Source organism: Dryobates pubescens, chromosome 5 (genome assembly GCF_014839835.1).
Source record: "Dryobates pubescens isolate bDryPub1 chromosome 5, bDryPub1.pri, whole genome shotgun sequence".
Classification (NCBI taxonomy): Eukaryota; Metazoa; Chordata; class Aves; order Piciformes; family Picidae; genus Dryobates; species Dryobates pubescens.
Window position 1 is genome coordinate 3,851,506 of NC_071616.1, and position 23,654 is coordinate 3,875,159.

At 46.0% G+C, this 23,654-nt stretch overlaps 1 protein-coding gene across 2 annotated transcripts; it reads right to left on the minus strand.

Moving 5' to 3' along the window:
* Positions 1-504: 504 nt before the first annotated feature.
* SLC39A13 (solute carrier family 39 member 13) lies at positions 505-23,454 on the minus strand. Of its 2 annotated transcripts, XM_054161450.1 has the most exons (11): positions 23,319-23,454; positions 16,395-16,500; positions 14,896-15,192; positions 14,350-14,463; positions 12,621-12,742; positions 11,591-11,743; positions 5,599-5,688; positions 5,226-5,276; positions 4,873-5,005; positions 4,658-4,757; positions 505-3,194 (listed from the first exon to the last, which is right to left on the minus strand). In XM_054161450.1, exons 3-11 carry the CDS (start codon positions 15,158-15,160, stop codon positions 3,119-3,121), a joined length of 1,104 nt encoding a protein of 367 aa, XP_054017425.1. In that variant the 5' UTR covers positions 15,161-15,192; positions 16,395-16,500; positions 23,319-23,454; the 3' UTR covers positions 505-3,118. The 2 variants fall into 2 exon arrangements, with proteins under 2 accessions (XP_054017425.1, XP_054017424.1); XM_054161449.1 differs by lacking the exon at positions 16,395-16,500.
* Between the last annotated feature and the right edge of the window lie 200 nt (positions 23,455-23,654).

Genomic DNA, 23,654 nt, shown 5'->3' on the forward strand with positions numbered 1-23,654 from the left:
CTCTGAACCACTGTTTTTTTAAGGGTAGCAAAAATTGTTTAGTCCTTTCTGAGCAATTCCTGCCTATGTTTGATGAGAACAGCTTTGTCCCACATTGTAAGTAACCACTTTAGTGTTAATTGAGACCAGATGGGCCTTGAGTTTTTCAGATTAAAGAAAATCCTGAACACAACAAGGTATGGTTGAAAAACTCTCTGGATAGCCAGTTACCATGTAAGCTTTTCCCTCAAAAGAGAAGCCACTGACTTGGTGGTGCTTCTCAAGGAACCCTAACCAGCAGATCACACCACACTGTTCCTGGCCCCAAGTGCCATGGCAGTAAACTGGATTAGAACCTTTTGTTTCAATTGTGGAAGTCTGAGGAGCAGAAAAGAGACTAAGACAGAGCCCTAGACTAACCCTGAGACACTGCTCTGTAATTCAAATGAGTTTGAATTGAATTTGTAATTCAAAGAGAAGTAGCAACTTCAATTAAAAAAAATACAAACCACAAACCCGCATGGAAAACCATTTATTTCATCTCTATTGTCTCCATGCAGAGCAGACCAATACAGATGAAGGGGAAAATGCATAAGAGCAGCTGAAAAAATAGAACTAGAAAATACAATTCTCTCTGCATTTCCAAAAGTGACAAATGTGGTGGAGTGATGCCCTTTCTCCTCCCAAGGCTCTCCACCCTCAGCCCCAGGGCTGACACAGTGGAAAACTAACAAGCCTCCTAGTGCTATATCCTGCCAGGGTATGTTCCCAAGAACCACAGACTGTCCAAACCTGTGGTACCAGCCAAGAAAAACAACTCCAGAATTCTTTCTTCAGTGTCATCGCTGCATTCCTGAACACTGAGCACAAAATCCTGACTGTGGTTTTCAGTCTTGGCAAGGCTCAGCACTGATGCAACACCACCAACTCATGGGCATTCACCTGGCAATGCCTCAACTTAAATGCCAGCCTCATTTTGAGAAAGACATCTTGAGAAGCAGCAGGCACATCCTTCTGTCCAAACCTGCTTCCTTCAGAGCCCTGCTACAGGGTCTGCCTAGCTGCAGTCCCTGGCTGGGGCCAAGAGGAAACGCTCAAAATTCAAACTAGAGGGTTAGCATACTCTCCCAGTCCCTGCAGGCTTAACAGATTAATTCTCCTTCCAGGAAAGCAGGAAGGGGATGCTACCTTCAGATTTCCTGACAACTGAATGATAGAGGGAGTGGTTGACAAAGGAAGGCAACTTTCTAAGGCCAAAAATTTGCACTGAGCCTCCTTTGTTTTTGCACTAAAACTAGTTACTGGTGTAAACCTGGGGTAAGGAAAGCTGAAAAAATTAGCAGTTCCTGGGCAGAGAGAACTGCAAGCATGAGCTCTCCAGCACTCTCTGGAAAGTAGGACAGGAGCTGTCATAAAAAAAGAACTGTGTCAACAGTTCAGGAATCAGAGAAGTAAATGCCTCTGCTGTGGGCAGTATATCTGCCTCCCTGCTCTGACCCAGATTGCCCTCTCAAGGTGCAAGTGCTCTTGGTAAGGTCCTGTGCAGGCTGGAGAGCAGAACTGATGTACAAAAGCTGTCTGAGGACAGAGCTGAAGTGGTACAATTCACACTGTGGCACTTGTTTTGTGCCCAGTGACTCCACTAGTTCAATTAGACTTGCTTTTAAACAGATACAAGCTCTGCAGAGGGGATGATCTAGTAACTGTGCACATCTCTGTGGCAACAAAACATCCCTGTGGAACAATGGCCTGATCAGCCCCAGGAGCTGGGATGCAGGAAAGCACTAGAAACGTTATTTATTTTTATTGGTCTCAAATTGCCAAAGATTTTGTCCCAGTTGTTACAAAATAGAAAACTCCTCCTAAAACACATTTACTGTCACCTTTTCATATCCTTTTCTCTTCTTACTTGGCACACAGCTTTTCTAGACTCACTTTTAAATATCATTTCTCCAGAAGTTTCAGCCTTCCCATTTCACCCTCCCTCCACTGTTCTTTGACGCTGTGCCCTTTACTTCAAGGGCTGTCAGTATTCTTTCTTATCCATTCATCCCCAACTGGCTAACGCCACTGTGAGGTAAGAAGTCCAGAAACAGACTACAATCCGTATTTTTGGTTATAGCATGCTCTCAGTCCACACTGAAGAGAGAGGAAAAACTAACCAGGGGTTATTGGCTGCTGCCCAAGCTGTCCAGATCTCTGCCATGGCAGTCCGGGGCTGCTGCAGCACACCAGGCAGCGCTAGCCTGCTACAAATGATGAATGAGTCGGGCCCTGAGAGCAGGCTCAGAGCCACGTTCGTCTAATGATTATGAGGAAAGGGAGCTCAGCTGCAAGAGCTACATGGCTTTCCTTCCAGATCCAAGTAAGTTGTTTGGCCAACAAGGAAACATTTACTGACCATTTCTCAGATAAAGAGTTCTGGTGTGCTGGCTATTGGAGTGGTTAGGGCTAAGGCAAGTAATCTCCAAGCTAAGCCATTTAATTGTAGAGACCTCAAGCTTTTGCCTCAATTTCAACATAAACAAATACTAAATAGACCAAAGAGGTGGGATGCTACCTTTACAAACAAGTGATGTCAGTGAGAAGCTGGAGGTAAGTCAGAAAGGGTTCCTCCCCGTCTATCTCATAGAACCATTAACCTCTCATGGGCAGTGAGTTCTGACTGAAGCTGTTGGTTTATGGTTGGTTTGCAATCTGTGTTCTGCCTCAAGCCCTTAGAGTGGTAGAAAAAGTCATTCCTCTTCATCAGCTACTGGAGTCATCTCTATTGTTTTCACACAAGAGCTTGGGAGGTGCAATTCCATCAGAATGAAGTGGATGAAACATTGTCCATTTGCTGTGGAGCAGCTGTTCAGTTCATTTCTGCTTGCTGTATCTTTTGCTCCATTAGAAAAAAAACCAACAAACCCAACCCAAAAACTCAGAAGCCCTGATGTGTGTATTTTAGCAGAACAGGGATAGAAAAGCCAGGGAATAAAGTCCTACATGCCCAGACCTCTTCCTCACCTGCTTCTCATACTAGAAGCCAGATCTGCACGCACACACATAGGAAGTAACATTAGTGTTCCTTATTGCTTTGTAACAGCTCAGAGTCACTGTGGTGGCTCTGGGAGGCATCACGAGGTCTGCGCAGAGGTCACTCAGTTGTGAGCGAGAGTAGCACCATGACTGTAATGCCTGTACACAGGAGCAGAATTTGCTGCAGGGAGTTCCTGGGAAAGAAACAACAAAATTAGGAAGAGCCATAGACCAATCTCAGTAAGCAGTAGTGTAGAGGCTCACAAATGGTTTGTCCTTTGCCCTTCCAAATGTACAAGGAGGGTGCAACAGCTGTATAGTCACTAATGCAGCTGAGAAGACTCTCCTCCAGCACCCTAAGCAAAAAAAGTTGTCCATAAACTGACAGGTCCTTGTTCCACCCAGCTGCAAGACCCAACTTCAGGCTTCAACATCAGTTTAAGCTGACTCAGTCATGCAGCTGCCCAGGTGTACATATATACATATGTATATAATAACTCCCTCATGAGAGAGCCAGCACCTCTGCAGCATGTTCAGATACCTAACAACTACAGTTACAAGAATAAAAAATAGGTGATGATTTTTGCTATTCTTTTAGCACTGACTCAGGTTTATGCTGGACTGAAGTGGCTAAGTACCTCTGCATTCTTTGTCATCAGTTCTGCCAGCACAAGAGGTTACCAACCCAAAAGCAAGCTCCTAACTGGTTATTAACATTTCTCCCCGAGAAGTTCCTACCTCCTCAGCTATAAATGTGGAGCTGTTTTCTAAGCACTTTAACTCTTTGAGTCAAAATTAACTAGGTGAGCCAAAGCTTCATAAACTACCAAAGTTACCTATCTCATTACAGCTGAAATAGCCCCCTCAACATTCAGGGACAGCTCTGCCAGAACTGAGAGGGACTTGACTGTGGTATAGCTGCTTTACCTGCTACAGCCTTAATCAAACTGCAAGAAACTAGAATAATACAACCAAATATACCAGTATATGTATCTACCAGTGTAGAAGAGAAATGACTGAGGTGGAATAACAATAACAGACTATGAAATGATGAATGATAATGAGAACAGCAACACAGTGACATCTAATCAAAATTAATAAGCAAGAGGCTAAAAAGTGAATAATAAGAAGCATCATTTTACACAGTGCAGTCAAACTGTGCAAACTTGCTGCCAAAGGGAAATTGCAGAAGCTCAAAGTAAAGGATAGAGTCAAAAAGCAATGAGGAAAGCATCTGAAGGGTAAGTTCACATGTGGTTATCAGACACAGATCTCTATGTGGCCCTGGTTCAGGTAGTTCCTAAACCAGTACATGCCAGAAGCTGACAAGATAGACTGGGGAATAAGTAATTTTACTGGACATGTTTCTGAGCAATCCTTTAAGATCATTGAGTCCAACCACCGTCTAATTCTACTAAATCATGTCACTCAGCACCAAATCTCTGTGTCTTTTAAACATACTGTGCTAGCACAATCTCTAGGACTGACCCGGTTGAATGTTCTCATGTTTTACAGGGCTCTGTAGACATATAAATGCAGTAACTAGCACAGCAGTCTCTTTAGAGTCCAGCCTTGCCCATGGGATTTGGAAAACTGGCATTCATGTGCTCCCAGAACAGGCAAGAATTGTTGCAGCTGAACAGAAGGGAGCACTTACCAAGGATTCTTTTCCTCCAGGAGATCAGGCACAACATTTACCAAGGCAATATAAAGAAATCCTCCAGCAGTGAAAGGGAGGATCCAGGCTATCGTTTCCCCTGCACAAACACAGAAAGCTTTCATTATTACTGAGACAGAGAAGGGAAAGAAGACATTCATGCAGGGATGACAGGCCCCAGCTCCTGTTCCTACAGAGGTCCCAGGGAGCCTCACCTGCTCCTTTAGGTGACTGGGCACATATTGCAAAGCAGGCCCCTAGAATCCCCCCCAGAGCTGTGGAAAGCTGCATCTTAGCTGCACTCCAACGGTCAAAGCCAGCCCGAAGTAGGATTGCAAAATCTCCAACCTAAGAAAACCAAAGGTGGACAGTTAATGAATAATCTCAGTCACAAAGGCCACACATAACAAGACCAGTGCTTCAAGACTCTCTGGTTTTCCATGTTGCCAGTCTCCCTGCGGGAGCAGCTTTCAAAGGGTCAAGAAAGCGTTAACCAGCCTCAGCCCCTTCCTAGAGGATGAAGCATCCTTGTAATCCCTTGTAATAGCTGGATACAAAGCCCTCTCACCTCATGTGGAATTTCGTGCAGGAGAATGGCCATTGTGGTTAGGAACCCAACCTGTGGCAGAGGAGAGCAGGTGATTAGGAAAAAGTCCCCCAGCTCTGAGATGAGACTTTCATCAGCATGTCAATTCAACAAAAGGCTAGATGAGCTAACCTTTCCCTTAATGCCACTAGAAATGACTAATATGTTCCCAGTTTGAAGAAGCTCTGCATCAGAAGGTCTGGATAAGGTTGCTTTTTATTGTAGCCTCCGTTTTCTCTGAAACTTCCAGAACATAGGAGTGAACTCCTTACATCTTTGGGTTATTTTGCATGTTGTGTCACACTTGAGAACAGACCTATACAGTTCAGCACACAGCTGGTGACAGAAACCTTACCTTTCTGCTGACCAGGAAACTGGCTGCCACTGCCAGGCCATGTGTAAAGTTATCAATTGTGTTGGCCAGGAGATTGAGGTATCCACTAATCTGCAAAAAGAAGAAAGAGACGCTGATAAAGGAAGAGTCATAACAAGATAAAGGAAAGCACATTGCTTAGACTTTGTTTATAGAGAGTCATGCTCAGTACGTGGTACTTCTGGTGAGGATGTTAAACTATGTCAGTGCTCAAGTACAAATTCAATGTTATGTTCAGTTTTACAGCAAACTAAGTTTTAGGGCAGGCAAATATTGTCTGAGATGAAAATAATCATCTTATGCAAATGACAAAGAGCTCTAGGAACAGAAAAAGAGAAAGGAAAAAGAAGAAAGCCAAAACGAAAGAATATGTCTGATCCTACACTGAACCAATGTGAGGTAACACAGAGTAATTTACACAGGTGACTGGCTTCCAATATGACCTGACCTTGTTTTCTAGTCATGTACTTTAATATCCAGCTGTTGCTTATCTCCTCTCCAAAAGCTGGCGAGAACAATGCAACAGAACAAATGCTGCCGAAATTGCTTTTTATAACTAAACAGATCTTCAAACATTACACTAAAAATGCTTGTGCTCGTAGGTTTGTTTTCCCTTAACAAAGAATAAAGAGAAGGCAGTGATGACAGTTGCAAAAAAACCCGCCTACTAGAAGGCTGCAAAGCATGAATATACATTTGCATAAAACCACATTGCTTACAATTGTAAGCATAAAGTAGCTTCCTCACATACCCATCTTCATGTTAGACTTCCCTATCATGATAGCCATGGTCATCCCCAGACAAATTCTAAGTATTTGCCATGAAGTGATTTATAAGGGTACCACCTTCAGCTCTTTTGCTCATAAGTCTGATGGAAGGAAAACACAAACGTAACAGAAATTACTGTGTGCGTGTCCTGAGATACTGCAGTTTACTATACAGCACTGCAGTTTAAACTATTATCAAACCAGATGTTCACCAACACAGGCTGTCTCTGGACTGCAAGAACCAAGCTGGCATACAGTAAGTCCAGATGTAGGACAGCAGCCAGTGAGTGGAGAGACTGTCTAGAAGCTGTGAGGCCCCTTACCTCACCACAGCATCAGATGGCAAGGTTCAGCTGGAAAAACACAAGTGCTGATAGGATTCACAAGCTCTTTTTGGTCTTCTCCTCTTCCCTGTTTCTATCAAACTCTGCCTGGGGCATCTTTTTTTCCTGCCATCTGTATGCCACAGCTCAGGTGGGGCTTTCTGTCAGGTCTCTCTCTCCAAAGCACCACCTTCCTGTGGGACACTTCTACTGCACCATCTCAGGATATCTCTCAGGCTCTAAACTTTAAAGTTTATTGATAATTAAATATGAAAGCAAAGCATTACTATAGATCATGTTTAAGTAACAATCTAAGTAACATCCCCAAAGCAGATGCAGAAGTTGCCTGCATGTTTTTGTAAGAAAGGGAACACAAAGGGATGCATGTAAGCAGACCCATGAACACAATGGTTCTACTTCTCATTCCTCATTTTCAGTCAAATATGACTGTCTAAAATTTCCCCACAGGCTCGTAATAATTATTTGCATAAGATTTACACAAAAATGCTTTTCCATACCACTGTATAGGGAAAAAATAGACTTCATGATTAAAACATTATGGTTTTTTCTTGTCAGTGGCTTGGGCAAAAGCTGTCACCAAAAGAAGCAAAGCCTTGGAGTGCTCAGAAATAAATTGGGTTGATGTGACAGTTTATGAGCCTCTGACATTTACATTCTGCGAATTCCTAATAGGATGTTCCCGTTGCTCATAAAGAGCACAGCCAGATGAAGTGTTTATGTTCATGCTTCAGAATTAATGTCACTGTGCAATAAAACATACTTCTACAAATCAGCAGGGAGCCCATGTGCCACAGGAAAAAATAAAGTATAAGGAAGGCAAAAGCACTCAACAATGTTTTTCCTTGTTGAGGGAATAAAGACTGCAATGCGGGACAGAACTGATCTATGTTTGGGTGCAAAGGAAGCCTCCCACCTGTAGTCAAGTTAGGACAAATTATTACAGCACCAGTTAAAGAGCAGAAGTTCTACCACACAGTGACAAAGGATGACTGCAGACAGCTTGCAAATCATTAAACCCTCAAAGGTGACTTGGTTTGCTTGTTCAAATAGTATCTTTCCCTTTCTGTTGTCTGAAAAAAAAAATAAAAGGGCTTTACTGACTGAGCAGTAGAACAAAAGCAGCCTGACTTGCTATGGCTTTCTCCCTTTTCTTTCCAGCACCTACTCTGCCCACTTTCAGCAACACCATTCCCCTGCATGTCCCTTCCCCACACCTGCACGCACCAGGCTTGAGCAGTGACTTACCCACTGCTCTGCCAGGCAGGAGACGGGCCACACCATGTGCAGCACCTGAGCCCTGCCAGAGCCTTTTGACAGGGCATTAGTTTGCATTCCTTCTCCAAAGCCATGCTGATTTTATGGAACTCACAGAAACTTGATTACCCTTAGGACTTCTATCCTCTCCTGAACTCAAGTAAACTTAATTATGGGTTCAAAAGTTATTGAAAATGAAGGGCAGAACAGATGGACAGACAGATGGAATGATTGCTTCTGCTGTTGCCTAAGGAAACAGACTACCAATGCAGGAATATCTTCATAGTTTTGGTAATTCCCCCCCTACCAGAAATGCTATTAAAATATTCAGATTATATACTCAGAAGGAGAAAGTTAAAACTACACATGTTAACTCATTAGTTTCTATTTCATGCATATTGACAACAGTTTGTGAGACTGAACAGGCACGTTAGGATTTTAAAGCTAGAAGGGCTGTCCATGGTTGTCCAGACCTAAACAACACAACCGAAGGAATCTCATCCAGTTTCTGCAAGAGGCCCGTTGTTTATTAAGCTATAGCACACTTTGTGGAAAGCAGCTTAAATCGCAGCTTGAAGAGCCCAGGTGACAAGGAATCTACTATTTCTCTACAGTAAGTTGGTCCATCAGCAGGGTACCTACCCTCAGTTACACAGAGTTGTCTTTCTAGTCTGCAGAGAGGTCATTCTGCCCCTGTACGCTGCACTGGTTAGGCCACACCTCGAGTCCTGTGTCCAGTTCTGGGACCCTCAGTTTAGGAAGGATGTTGACTTGCTGGAACATGTCCAGAGAAGGGCAACAAAGCTGGTGAGGGGTTTGGAACACAAGCCCTATGAGGAGAGGCTGAGGGAGCTGGGGTTGCTTAGCCTGGAGAAGAGGAGACTCAGGGGTGACCTTATTGCTCTCTACAATTACCTGAAGGGAGGCTGCAGACAGGCGGAGGTTGGTCTCTTCTCCCAGGCAACCAGCAGCAGAACAAGAGAACACAGTCTCAGGCTGCGTCAGGGGAGGTTTAGGTTGGATGTTAGGAGGAAGTTCTACCCAGAGAGAGTGATTGCCCATTGGAATGGGCTGCCTGGGGAGGTAGTGGAGTCACCATCATTGGAGGTGTTCAGTAGGAGACTTGATGGGGTGCTTGGTGCCATGGGTTAGTTATTAGGTGGGTTGGATTGGTTGACAGGTTGGACGTGATGATTTTGAAGGTCTCTTCCAACCTGGTCTATTCTATTCTATTCTATTCTATTCTTCTGTTTGGTATAGCTTTAAATACTGAGATTTAGTTGTGCCTTTTACATGGGTATTTGTATACTTTGAGACACTCCTGATCTGTTATGTCTACAGTGGTGAAGAAAAGCACTTCTTACTACATACTACACACCTAAAATAATTATTTCAGCTCTTTCCTGCCCTCTTTACAAATTATCAGTAGTGAATAACAATACTGCTGGAAAAGGTCAGACAGCTGTTCCATTACTGATATGCAGAAAAAGGAACACTTGCCTCTTCTCTTACATACTATTTCCTACCTACCCATCCTCCTGGCTGTACTATCATAATGGAAGAAAGTGTTCAGTTTCCTACTGTGATTCTCATACCTTTTTCCAAGGAACTGACTTCCTATAAAGTGTCCCCATCTTGTAAATACAATCTGTCTTCCTTTTTAAGCTATTCCTTAGTATCTGCATGTATCAAGACATGTAAATGATGTTACTCAGTTTAGCAGGTATCACTGACCTCATGCAGTCACAATGTGCCGTTTAAGTAATACGGTAGTATCTGCAAGTGTGAAGATATACTGTCTTTATAAACAATCTCTTGGAAAAATCATAAACCACCAGTGAACAGATTTGAGGGGGTTGCATTAATCCAGTCCCTGCTGATAATACAGAATAACTGATTTTTAATACAGCCAACATTAACAAAGGAGGCTTAATGCAGTACTAGTTTTATTAGAATGTGGGATCGAGTCATGTTTTATATACATTTGTCAGTGTCATTATCATCTTATGATCGAATAAAAGGCAGGGAAAAAATGCCTCATTGATATGAATTTCTCTTTCATAAGACCCTATCAATTAGCATTAATACTATTATTATGGTTTACATTAGGACCAGGCCCTGAGCAATTGTGTCTCCCATCCGCATTTCATTTCTGCTTGAAATCAGTGGTAGACAAAGCACCTTCTAAGTCCATGGTTGTTAATATAAACGTTCCTTAACATAACAGCATAATGTTTCATAATCCAGCAATACCTGTTTCTTCACCACTAACACCTCCAGAAATATCAACAATGTGCAGTTTGTGCTGTGTTCTGTGCATGAAATGGATGCGACAGATAGCAAAATCACACAGTGACCTCAGCACGTATCTGACATTGTGTAGGAAGAGCTATACAGTTACAGCAAAAAAGATTTAAAATATAAAGACTGAAGAGCCTCTGACTGACCACATATCCAGGTGTGGGCTAGTCCCTGCAACCAGACTTTCTGTCCATAGTTACATCTTGCACATTTTTATGGGCTTTCAAACTCAAATTATACGTCACTCTGCCAAAGGGGAGGTGTCTACTCACTTGCTTTCAATCACAGAATCATAGAATTATCAGGGTTGGAAGGGACCTCAAGGATCACCTAGTTCCAATCCCCCTGCCGTGGGTAGAGACACATTAGACTAGATCAGGCTGCTCAGAGCCCCATCCAGCCTGGCCTTAAAAGCCTGCAGGGATGGGGCTTCTACCACCTCCCTGGGCAACCTGTTTCAGTGTCTCACCACCCTCATGGTGAAGAATGTTCACCCAGTCAAGAGTTTCCACAGGGCAAAACAAAGCCACTCACAAAGTCACTGCCCATGTTACAGTACTCTTTTTCCCTCCTCTACCTCCAGTCCTACAAGCTTGATCATCTCCCTTACCCCAGTACTACAGGCTGCCTCTCTACATGCCACACTGATTCAGCAAGTTCAGCTAAGAGAGAAATAAACCTATTAGAAAAAAAGAATAAAAAGCAAGTTCTTTCCCTGTTTAACTCCCTGAATAGGCTCACACTGGGGCAGACAAGGTCCAAAGGAAGTAATGGGAAACACAGCTGGGAGGCAGAAGTGGACAAAACTCCCTTTTTGTCAGCAGAAAAACTGCTAATCTGAGAAATGGAACTTTTAAGTTATACACTGGATACCTTCAACTGACAAAATATTTCCAAAGGGTGCCTTAAAAGGGAATGTCTGGTACAGTGCAAGGAACAGAGAGCAGAGAAATCATGGCACAAAAAAATTAAACAAAGATATAATGGCTATAAGATGTAGAGTAATAAAGTGTGAAGGTACTGTACTTTGGTCTCAAGATTCAGCCAAAACACACATGACCAGACTTATGCCTTCACAATACTGACTCTTCTCTTCTGAATAAACTGTGCATTTTCTCCAAGTCTGCGATTTCCTCCCTGCTGTGACGTGGACAGACACTTTGACAGAGTAAAACTAAGTACTACTCAAAACACTAGGCTCCCCACTCAGGCACAGCTCTTTCCACAGACAGCTCATCTTCCTGACTGGATTCTGAAATATGTGCCCAGAAAATCTAAGATATGAAGATCAGTTTGTGGGTTTCTTACCTTGATTCTGTTGTCTGTTGGACAAGACTGAAGAGAGGAGCCATTACAGTGAGCCAAGTCTGCCCCTGCTCTTTGGGATTGGCCTGCCACCTTTGGCATTGGGTAGCCACTTCCATTGGGAATCTTTCCAGCTGGTGCTTTGGAATTGCAGCCCTAAATTACAGGACAAAAATTGTCACTGCGTTTTTGTCAGCGGTGAATGAGTATGAAGCAGAGTCGGGAATCCAATCTTTACCCTTAATCCTTTTGTCCTTTCAATGCAAAACAGCAACACCACAGTTTAATAGTGAAAATTGCCAAAATGAAAGGATTAAGTTCTTTTCAGACTTCAGTGTGTGACCTGCAGTTTCACCTGTCAGAAGTCACAGCTCAGCAAGGACTGAACAGTCTTAGGAGTTGTTGGTAGGAGTTGAGCATGTCTGAGGACTAGCTGCGCTCCTCTGCAGGATTACTTTCTGGTACTTCTGTTTATGCTGTCCCTTTGCAGCTGAGTGACTCTCCCCTGAACCACTACTATTATTTGGATAACTGTAAAGCCCTTCTACCACACAAAGCTACTCAAATAAACACTTGGCCCAGGCCATACCCAAAAAGAGTGGGCAGTGAGGAACACCTTCCAGCGAAGGCTGGTCTGTGTCCTGATCTACAACCCAAAAGGACAGTGAGTAACAATGGCTTAGTGGAACATGCTGGCTGTCATTCCTCAAAGCCCACTTGAACAAAGTCTCATCTGCAGAGTGCTCCAGCTGCCAGTCCCCATAAAAGGGGAGCTCTCTTTTACACATACCACAGCAAGACAAAACTAGCCCAGAGTTAAGAAATCTCAGCTAAAACCACAAACCCAAAGCATGGGGATGAAATTTCCTCTAGAGCCCCATGGCAAAGAAGCAGCAGAAAGGCTCCCAAGGGCCATAACAAGCTACTCACAGCTCCAGGATCGTTTGCTGCACCCATTAGGTAAGGCAGATGAGTTATTTAGTTCCATGTTCCAAATAAAACAGCACTCCTTCCCCTCTGGCTGATAACTTACCACACCAGGGCACTCCTTCTCTTCTTTCTCTAGGAAGATCTTCTCTAGCACCAGGAAGGCCAGGAAACCAATGATCACCCAAAGACCCAGAAGCTTCTGCTGCTGAAAGCTCTGCCCTTCTCCTGAGGCATAAGAGAGAAATCTTCATGTCACAATCAAGTACTCAGTGTTTCCCACATGTGAACCCACCCCACCCAAGACGGTTCAGCCAGCAGTTCCAAGATAAAATCCAAGAAACAACAATGGAAACACATCCTGCAAGGACTAAGAAGCAAATATATATCAAAGTAAATTAGTTTAACTTGCTCACTCTTGAACTAACAAATCCTCATCTCAGGACACTCAGTATTTCTTGACAATACTGGGAATTTCCCTCAGCTCCAGGGGCAAGTGAAGATTACATCCACAAAAATCCTGCAGCTGTATCTACTGAGCAGCAAGCCCCAACATGAAATCTGCCATTTGTGAAGCTACAGACTCACCTTTGCCTTTCTGCCACACCTGTGCAAGTTATTAAGCCCAAAGCTATAAACTTTCTTTTCAGTTACAGCCAAGCCTGTGAGATAATCATCCATTCAGCCTGGCTGCAGAGATGGAGATTGCATTGCAGTGGAAGAACAGAATGACTTTGTAATAGGGCTTACATGGGTCAAGGAAACCTTTATGTTACACAACAGTCTGGCAGAAGCAAACAAGCTAGAGCAAGAGAACAGTTTCATTTAGGAATGACTGCAGAAAGAGGGGAAAAGGACCACGGTTTCTGCTGGTAGTGCTAGAGCTGTAAGGAAAAGGATCAAAGGACTGGCAGATTTGAAATCCCGGGACACAGGTGCAAGGAAATCTGGGAAACCCAAGGCATTCTTTTCCACCTCTCATAGTCTCAGCAGGGAAAAGAATTCTTGGTTTCTCAACAAGTGGGATGCAGCAGCACTTGCCTTCTATGCTATCAGTTTGCTGAAGCACAGAGAGACCATCAACAAAGCTGGCTATTTGAGGGTTGAGATACATTGATACCATAAGCTCTATCCAAGCCCAAACAGTGTTTAGTTTGCTTTCAAACACATGCTCCTGTCACCTGTATTTCTCTTTTTCTCCCCCATCTTAGTCATGGCTCTATGGACATTTGTCCATGACTTTTCTTTGAGCAAATACTGAGAAGGCAACAAACACACTTGGGCTCCCACAGATCAAAGTACCTAGCAGAGGGGCCCCAGTTAGGCTCAAGAAAGAGGCTCTTCTAGGAGTCACTGTTAAGTGGACAGATTTATAGACAATATGCATCTGATGGGGCAGAATGCCCACCTGAGGTGTTGCACAAGTTCACATATCAAACTACCCATACATGTGTAACTTTCCATCAGGATAAAGAAGCATTCCCCTTCCTTACAGAAAGGACAAAGGAAAATCAACTGAGATTTACAGGAGGACAAAAGCAAGGCAGGAAAAGTTGATAGAAAAGAAATCCATTACTAAAGGTAAAGAAACTATGGCCAACTCAGGAAGCCTCCAATCTCAGAATCTTTGGAGGACTAGAGAGTATATGGATTGAAGTATTATATCTCTTTTTATTATTCTTATGTCCTTCCCTAGGCATGTGCTTTTACACATTATTTGAAAGAGAATACCAGCCTAGAACAGTTTCTGGGTTGACCCAACCTGGCTGGTCTTGTGTTTTCAAGATGGAAGGGGCTCAACAAATGTAATAAGCACAGCACAGTCTGCTTCATACCTGTTGGTGCACTGCACATGTAGGCCCAGGCTTCGGGAAGCAGGTGCAGAAACACATTCCCCAGCAGACCACCAATTGCAAAACTCAACAACTGCTTCAAACGGTGTGATCCAGCTGGAAAAAAAACCACAACACAAAATCAAACAAAAACTGATCACAACTAAGCCAGGAGACAAAATATCTTCAGATGAGATTTTGCACAGAGACCTCAATTGGAAGCATCTGCAAAGCAAGCTTCCAAAGGAGAAAGCACAAAATTCTGGAGTGCAAGAAAAAGTCCTGGCACTCCCTGGCTGGGGCAGCAGCATGAGGGATGGTCCTGGACCAAGCAGGGTGCAAAACAAACAATATTCTTTGTACAAGCTCATAATGGGGCCTGCATTCATCCAAAGATTTCCTATCAACAGATATGGACTAAAGCACAGGAAACAGATGATCTATTCTAGAGGACAATTTCTGCTGACAAGGTGCTTTTTATCCCTGTGCTGTTCAGTCACAATCCAGGACATTCAGCTTCAGAAGGACTAATGCAGGTAGCAGCCTTACCTTCTGACCGCAGAGCAGCTCCTGTCTCAAATGGGATCACTAGCAAGGGGAAGACGCCACTGAGTCCCACCATGAATGAACCAATGAGGGAACAGATCCAGGCATCCAGGCGCTCACTGCTGAACAGGTTTCCCCAGGAATCTGCCTCCTTCTCACAGAGAGGACCAGTACTAGCAGCATGACTCCTTGGAAGCTGCTGAGCTTCACAAGCCACAATCAGAAACAAGGAGAGTGTCCCATCAAGCAGAAGCTTTTGTTTTGTCATTGCTAAGTGGTCTCAGCCAGGCTGGCCGATCTCTGAAAAGACCAAGGGAGAGCAGGTCTGAGAGCATGATCAAGACTCCCTCCCACCATTCCAGAGAAAAGGTTTCAGTTACACCATCCCCCTCCCTCAGCATACATACAGGTATGTATCCCCATGAGAAATATGTGAAACTCTTCCTGATTTCAGCAGAGCACCAAAAGACAGAGAGGCTGTTTATCATTTGCTGTATGAAACTGCACAAGACATTTTTTGAAAGAGGCTGAATTTTAGCACCTCTTCTCAGGTGGGCTGGACAAGGCCTCCAAGTCTCTTGTTCTTGCTTTTCAGTGTCCTGAGGCTTCAGAGAAACGGTATTAACTGGAGATGCTACCCAGATAAGTCTTCTCTCTGCCATGGAACAGCATCCATGTAACGAATCAGGATGCAAGACAGGGAACGTAAGAGAGGTCTGAGAAGTCATTAGTAGTGTAAAGATGGTGAGCAGGGGTAGACTATTCACCATCTCTTCAGAGTAAATGCTTAACAACCACCACACAAAGCCAGTGAGGGTCAGCAACGTAAAAAATGTCACAAATGTGATTCTGCATCAGCAAGTAATTTGTGTGGCAGTATTTCTCCAAAAATGATGGGAAATTTTACTACAGAAGACAGAACAAGTACTAGAAAGACAAGTCTACTGAATGTTCACGGTTAGACAGCTCCTATCAGACTCGGCAAATGCCCTTATCTGAAAGGAGCTGGAGGCTGGAAGATTAGCTGGAAAATAGCATATACACTTGTCCTATTTTTACTTTTTCCTAGAAGACTATAATGTTAGATTGTCTCTTAGTCAAAATCAGTAGAGCTGTTACTAAGAACTCTTCAGTCACAGGAAAAGTGGAGACAAACAGCCATGTTAGAAGAGGAAAAGGAAGATATTTGCATTCTCATTGGCAAACAGGAAAGGAAAACGATGCAAAGGCTAAAGTACAAATGCTCCTTCAGTCTCCAGAAGAAAAAGTGAAATGTTACAAGCTAAAGTTATTTGGAAATGGGAGAAAAGAGAGGGTTAGAAAAGAATGGCTTAACAGACGTTCATAAACCAGCTGCAGATTGAGAGGGACTAAGGGCATTCACCTGAAAGCATGTAAGGAACTAGTCAAAGTCATCTTTGAAGCATTAGTGACCACCTTTGAAAATTTACAGGAATATGGGAAGGCCACAGGAGGCTGGAGAAGCATCATGCCTCACCTACCTTTATAAAAAGAAAAAAAAAGGTGGGAGAAGACTTAAGTTACAGATCAGTAACTTCAATCCTCTGAAAGACTCTCGATCAAGTTAAATGATCAGTTTGTAGTTACCTACAAGATAAGAAAGTGATAAAGATAGCAAAGCAGTAAGTAACAGCCAGACAGAAGGGGGCCTAAAATTATCAAGAAAAAATTCAGGATGTTAGAGCCAATCTAAAGGCTTACTGCAGCTAAAAAGGGCAGAGTTGCTCCTTGTCCCCCAGCCCCTCATGAAGCATCCCCTCCCCATGCTCACACCTTACTGTGAGTGAGCAGAGTCAGAACAAACTAACAGGAAAAATTATTTCTTAAAGGCTTGGCCCTTTTCCAGTTTCAGCCCTTGAGATAAATCGCTGCAGGAGGAAGGCCTGGCTGCAGAGAGCAATAAAAGAGAGAATTAAAGGAGAGGGTCGCATGACTCTGTGAAGCAGAACACTGAGCTCCAAGCACAGTAAGCATGGACATCAGGAGCAGGGAGGATGTAAGAAGGAGCCAATGAAGACACTGGCAAGGCTAGCTGTGCAAGAGTCACTAAATTTTTTGGTAGCCACATAACATTTGCTCAAGTGTAAACTCTACTGACCCTCATAGAACCCAAGCAGCAAGTTCAGGATTTTGTGGCATCTCATTGCAGCACATTGATCTGGCTGCAGGAACCCTAGATCTACATATAGGATACTATTAAATCATTCTCAGCAAAGATTGGTACAAAACCAGTATACTAAGCAGGGGGGGAGGGGAAATAGTATAATAGTGATCATGACAAAACAGCAATTCTGATGTGCCATTTCATTGATTCAGAAAATTAATATTGCTACAAAGCAGGCAAATGACATGGTGGGACATAGTGATTTCATGCCACTCCACACACGAGACTTTAGCCAACAAAACTTCACTCAGCCTCACATACTCTTCTTCAGAAAACAGATGCAGATATTGGAGAGAAACAGAAATTAGACTGTAGAGTGTAGAAACCATGACCTGGAAAAAAACCAAGCAAAGCACAATCGAGCACAAGCCCTATGAGGAGAGGCTGAGGGATCTGGGGTTGCTTAGCCTGGAAAAGAGGAGGCTCAGGGGAGACGTTATTGCTCTCTACAACTACCTGAAAGGAGGTTGTAGACAGGTGGGGGTAACCCACACCAGAACAAGAGGACACAGTTTCAAGCTGCACTAGGGGAAAGGTGAGGAGACAGTTCTTCCCAGAAAGACTGTGCTGCCCAGGGAGGTGGTGGAGTCACCATCCCTGGAGGTGTTCAAAAAAGGATTGGATGTGGCACTTGAAGCCACGGTTTAGTTAGTCATGAGGTGTTAGGTGATAGGTTGGACTTGATGATCTCTGAGGTCTTTTCCAACCTTACTGATTCTATGACTTGAGTGTGTTTAGTCTTAAAATGATAACACTGAAGGGAACAGAACAGTCTGCACACATTAAAAGTCACAAGGGGGAAAGTGCTCAACTCTTCTGTCACATCATAGCATCAGTTCAGATGGTATACAAGATCCAGCCTGGATATGAAGAAACAAATCTACACGGTGCCAAAGTGATGATATACTGGAACAGGTAATCTACAATGCAGAATCTCCAGCTCTGTTCTATTTTAAGAAAAAATAATAAACAGCTAAGTGCTCTTTCATTGCAAAGACTAGATCCCTTCTTGAAGTCCCTCCAGCCTTACACCTGTAATTTGATGTAAGATGGAGAGACCCTTGTTCTAGGGCCTTAAGAAGTAGGTTTTCACCTGTAAATCACTATTGGCACAACCACTTCAAAACAATGCACCAATTCAACTCAGGCAATGAAGTGAACAAAGCTGGGCTGATGCTCCAGTAACAACTGTAAGGAGAGGCTGATGGACCAGAGATACCACCCACTGTCCAGCTCCACCATACCAATATATCTGGGGTGCTGCCAGGCCCCCTGGGATCCCTCGCTGGGATTCAGGCTACCCTCACAGCAATGAAGACACACACAACTATGGTAAAACTATGCCACAGACTCCCCCAATTTTCTCCACACAAAACACCATCACAAAAAGATAGAAAGCTCTTAAAATGTTAGCTGTCCCCTTCCTTCTGTCCTGAGTAGCTGTACAGGCTGAAGCCATCACTCTATATGCACCTGCAAAAGGAGATGATGGGACTGGAGAAGAGAAGGATCAGAGGCGACCTCATTGCCCTCTACAACTACCTGAAAGGTGGTTGTAGACAGGAGGGGGTTGGTCTCTTCTCCCAGGCAACCAGCACCAGAACAAGGGGACACAGTCTCAAGTTGTGCCAGGGGAGGTTTAGACTTGAGGTGAGGAAAAAGTTCTTCACTGAGCGAGTCATTCGTCATTGGAATGGGCTGCCCAGGGAGGTGGTGCAGTCACCGTCCCTGGAGGTGTTCAAGGGGAGATTGGACTTGGCACTTGGTGCCATGGTCTAGTTGTGAGGTCTGTTGGAACAGGTTGGACTTGATGATCCTTGGGGTCTCTTCCAACCTTAGTTACTGTGATACTGTGATACTGTGTAACTCTTCAGGCCACCAGCCACAGACTTCTCTCTGCTTGCTAGCTGCTGCAGAACAATCTGCAGTTTCAGAGTTTCTTGCTCTGAAAAAAGACTGGCACCCGTTATAACCCCTTACAACAAACACACACGGCAAAATGACTGCTCTCTGAAGTAGCACAAACTGGCCTCTTCTGCAACACTGTCATCACAGGTTTTGAAAAGTAATCACTACAATTGATCCAACAAGTAACAACACTTAGAGGATGGCCAAGGGATCAGGCCCAGCCAGCATGGGTTTAGGAAGGGCAGGTCCTGCCTGACCAACCTGATCTCCTTCTATGATCAGGTGACCCACCTGGTGGATGTGGGGAGGCCTGTGGATGTAGTCTACCTGGACCTCAGCAAGGCCTTTGACACCGTTCCCCATAGCAAACTCCTGGCCAAGATGTTAACCCATGGCTTGGATGGGAGCACACTGCGATGGGTTAGGAACTGGCTGGAGGGCCGAGCCCAGAGAGTGGTAGTGAATGGTGCCACATCCAGCTGGCAGCCAGTCACCAGTGGTGTGCCCCAGGGATCAGTGCTGGGCCCCATGCTCTTTACCATCTTTATTAATGATCTGGACGAGGACATTGAGTCCATCATCAGTAAATTTGCTGATGACACCAAGCTGGAGGCAGGAGTTGATCTGCTGGAGGGTAGAGAGGCTCTGCAGAGGGACCTCGACAGGCTGGACAGATGGGCAGAGTCCAACGGCATGAGATTGAACACATCCAAGTGCCGGGTTCTGCACACTGGCCACAACAACCCCCATGCAGAGTTACAAGCTGGGGTCAGAGTGGCTGGAGAGTAGTCAGGCTGAGAGGGACCTGGGGGTGCTGGTTGATGGTAGACTGAACATGAGCCTGCAGTGTGCCCAGGCAGCTAAGAGGGCCAATGGCATCCTGGCCTACATCAGGAACAGTGTGGCCAGCAGGAGCAGGGAGCTCATTCTGCCCCTGTACACTGCACTGGTTAGGCCGCACCTCGAGTCCTGTGTCCAGTTCTGGGCCCCTCAGTTTAGGAAGGAGGTTGACTTGCTGGAACGAGTCCAGAGAAGAGCAACAAAGTTGGTGAGGGGTTTGGAACACAAGCCCTATGAGGAGAGGCTGAGGGAGCTGGGGTTGCTTAGCCTGGAGAAGAGGAGACTCAGGGGTGACGTTATTACTCTCTACAACTACCTGAAGGGAGGCTGTAGACAGACGGATGTTGGTCTCTTCTCCCAGGCAGCCAGTACCAGAACAAGAGGACACAGTCTCAGGCTGCGCCAGGGGAGGTTCAGGCTAGATGTTAGGAAAAAGTTCTATACAGAAAGAGTGATTGCACATTGGAATGGGCTGCCTGGGGAGGTGGTGGAGTCGCCATCACTGGAGGTTTTCAGGAGGAGACTTGATGGGGTGCTTGGTGCCGTGGGTTAGTTGTTTGGGTGGTGTTTGATTGGTTGATGGGTTGGACGCGGTGATCTTGAAGGTCTCTTCCAACCTGGTTTATTCTATGTATTCTATGTATTCTATGTATTCTAAGTACATTTCTTTCAGGTTCTTCTCCACATAGCACACATCTGCCTCAAGGGACACCTGAAAGGGTCTTTGAGACATGACCAAAACTTGGAGAGAAGACAGAAGCACAAAAGACAAAGTGAAAGTCCAGGGCACTGAAAACAACCTACCTAGCTGGCTTCATGCCCTTCTTCCACAAACAAAAGCATCAGATCCTCCAAAAAGGGATGGTGGTGGCCAATGGGCATAAAAGGGTAGAAAACTGACTCCACTAACGCACATTTGTGTCAGTCAGCTTTCTGTGGCACATGGGTCCTTCTTTGCTGGTTACGTGAGAGAAGAACAATTAATTTCTTTACAGTTGCAATGCTTGTCCATCGTTACCTTGTGGCTCAAGAACATCCCCATATCTCTTGCAGTAGATTCCTGATGCCCATAAAACATCAATGAGGAATTTGGTTCAACACCCAGGACACATATGAATTGTGTGAAGTGTTCCTGCCCATGGCAGGGGGCTTGAAACTAGATGATCCTTGAGGTCCTTTCCAACCCTAACAATTTTATGATTCTATGATCTTTGTGCCCACTTAATTATTTAGAGTCTACTCTCAGCATTTATCTCTTCCTAACCGGTCTTAATAAATTGCTTTTAAAAAATGGTCTGGCCTGGAAGGGACCTTAAACACCTTCTCAGAGAAATCTGTGGCCACTATGAGGCAAAGGCATAACTACATGTATAGAGATGTTTTTCTCAGGAAGCATGTATGACCTATTTAAGAACATGCATGAGAGAGAAATAGCCAGTGTGCCATTTACTTTTCAGTTTTGACAACACCAACACTTGGGATCACAGCCTGGTCACTATCACCACTGACAGCTATCTCCAGAGCACCACATGTCTTGTGCAGGTCTCTGAGCTGAGCATTCAGGAGAGAGGCCCACTTAGCTCCTTCTGCAAGAGGCTCAGAATTCTAATAACCATGAGTCTTCCCAGCTTGGGAAGGACAAACAAATGAGAATTTGCCATTTATACCTCAGCTCGAGTAGAGGCAGGGAAAGGCTATGCACCAAGACAGGAAAGAGCTCCTACCCTCCTCCCAGAAGGCTATGGGGGCCTCCCCCACCTCACAGTGCTCACCAAAGCACCTCTGTGGCAGGCAGTGCCTAAAAAAACACAGACAAACCTGAAGCTGCCAAGCCAAAAACCTACTGCAAAGCAGAAGATAAAATATTGATATGATGATGACTCCCGTGTAACACACACACATGCCCCACCAACACTCTGCCTTTTCAGACCACATAGCTTCAGCTCTGTCTCAGCACAATTCCTCAGTGCCACATAATGGCATTTCAGATACTGCTGAGGGGAAAAAATGAAAAGGTCTTTCTTACAAGTGTTTTCCCTGGAAGCTGGTTGCCTTGGCTTACAGTTGAAAAAGTACTACTTGGAATGAGGGGAAAAAAACACCAACAACTTATTTTCCAGGGAGGAAGCATAATTTTCATCCAAAAAAATCCACAAGCCACCTCCCTCCCTTAGCCCTGTGGAGAGCTTTGAATTCCTCCAGGAAGCCCTGACCTCAGCAGAGGCACGAAAGGTCCAGTCCCACAGAGCATTCCCTTCTCTCAAAATCACTGCCCACATTTAAGGAATACCCTGTTCTGGTAGGACCCTTCCCCTTTCCCCTCTCTTATAAAACCACTTGCAGAGTCTTGCACATTAAAAGCAGGCAAAAGTGGGAGCGTTAAGAAAAACGAAGATCAGAGCAGATGACAGACCCCATGCAAGCTCGACAGTTGACAGGCAAGCCAGTTAAAGCACTGACTAAACACTACGTAGCTCGAGACACAGCAACTCCTTCTTCATCCGACCAGGGATGAAAGATGGAAATGTGGGGGTCAGTGACATTTATCCCCTCAGGGCCGGGTGGGATTCCTCTCCTCCCAGCACTCACCGGGGCGGCCCGAGGAGAGGCCGGCCACAACCCGCCTCCCCAGGCAGCCCCGCGGTGCCGCGGCCCTCGCCCAACTCGGGCCAGGCTCCGGCCGCTCAGCGGCACCGCTATCCTCCTTGTTCCTAACATCACGGCGGACGGGTCCGATGGGCCAGACGGGGGGAGCTTGACAGCGCAGAAATGCAGAATACTGACCAACGCGAAGGGAGACGTATTTGCCGGGGACGGTGGGTGCGTAATTAACTCCGTTCACGCACCTTAAAGGACTAATTGCCCCCACTGGTCCATGTGCCACTATGGCCGCGCAGACCCCAGCCAGCCGGCGATGATGGCTGCAGCGGGGCAGACCCGGGACACCGTCCCGCGGAGGCGGCGGGGAGCACGGTTCCACCCCCCTCTGCCCCGCGCCAGGACTTTTCCGCGGCATCATCTGCCGGAGGAGCGACTTCCAAAACTTTCTGCGCTGCGTCCCGCAGGGTCTGAGCTCCAGCCCCGGGCAAGGCGCCGCTCTTCCCGTCAGCTGCGGGGAAAGTAGGAAGGACCGAAACGAGCCGGGAGCCCAGGGCGAGCCGGGGCCCCGGAGCGGGCGGCGTGGAGCCCGCGGTCTCGCCAGGCCGGGATACAGCTCCTGCTAAGCAGCGGCCCGGCCAGGCGCTGCCCCACCGCGTCCTTCGCAAACTTGTCCCGTACTCGGCTTAGCCAGGCCCGGCCCTGCCAGTGCCGGACTCAGCTTTGCTGCGGGCAGCACTGCCCTCCGCCCCCGCTCACCCTGTCCCGCCGGCACTGAGCCGCGCGGCCGAACTCGGTCCCAGCCATGCCCCTCGCCCCCGCAGCAGCGGAGCGGGGGCGGCCCGGCCACCCCCCCACACACACCCCACACCCCTCGGCCGCGAGCACCCGTTACCGTGCGCCGCCGCTGCCATCCAGCCGCGAGTCGGCTCGGGCCTGCCCCGCCTGGCGGCCCCTCGGCTCCGCCTCCCCCGGCCGGCCACGTCGGTCCCGGCCTCCTCGTCACCAGCGTCGCCAGCCCGGCGGGCATCCACCGCCGCTCGTGCGTCTTGCTGCCCCCACTCCCCTCCGTCGCAGCACGGGACGGTCCGGGGCTCAGCTGGTCCGGACCGGCGGGAGCTAAGGTCAGTGGCGCAGCCCGGGACGGCCTGGCCTGGGCCCCGCGCACTTCCCCGTCCTGTCAGCTCGCCCGAGCGGCAATGCCCCGAGCTCCGCCGCAGGGCCCCGGAGG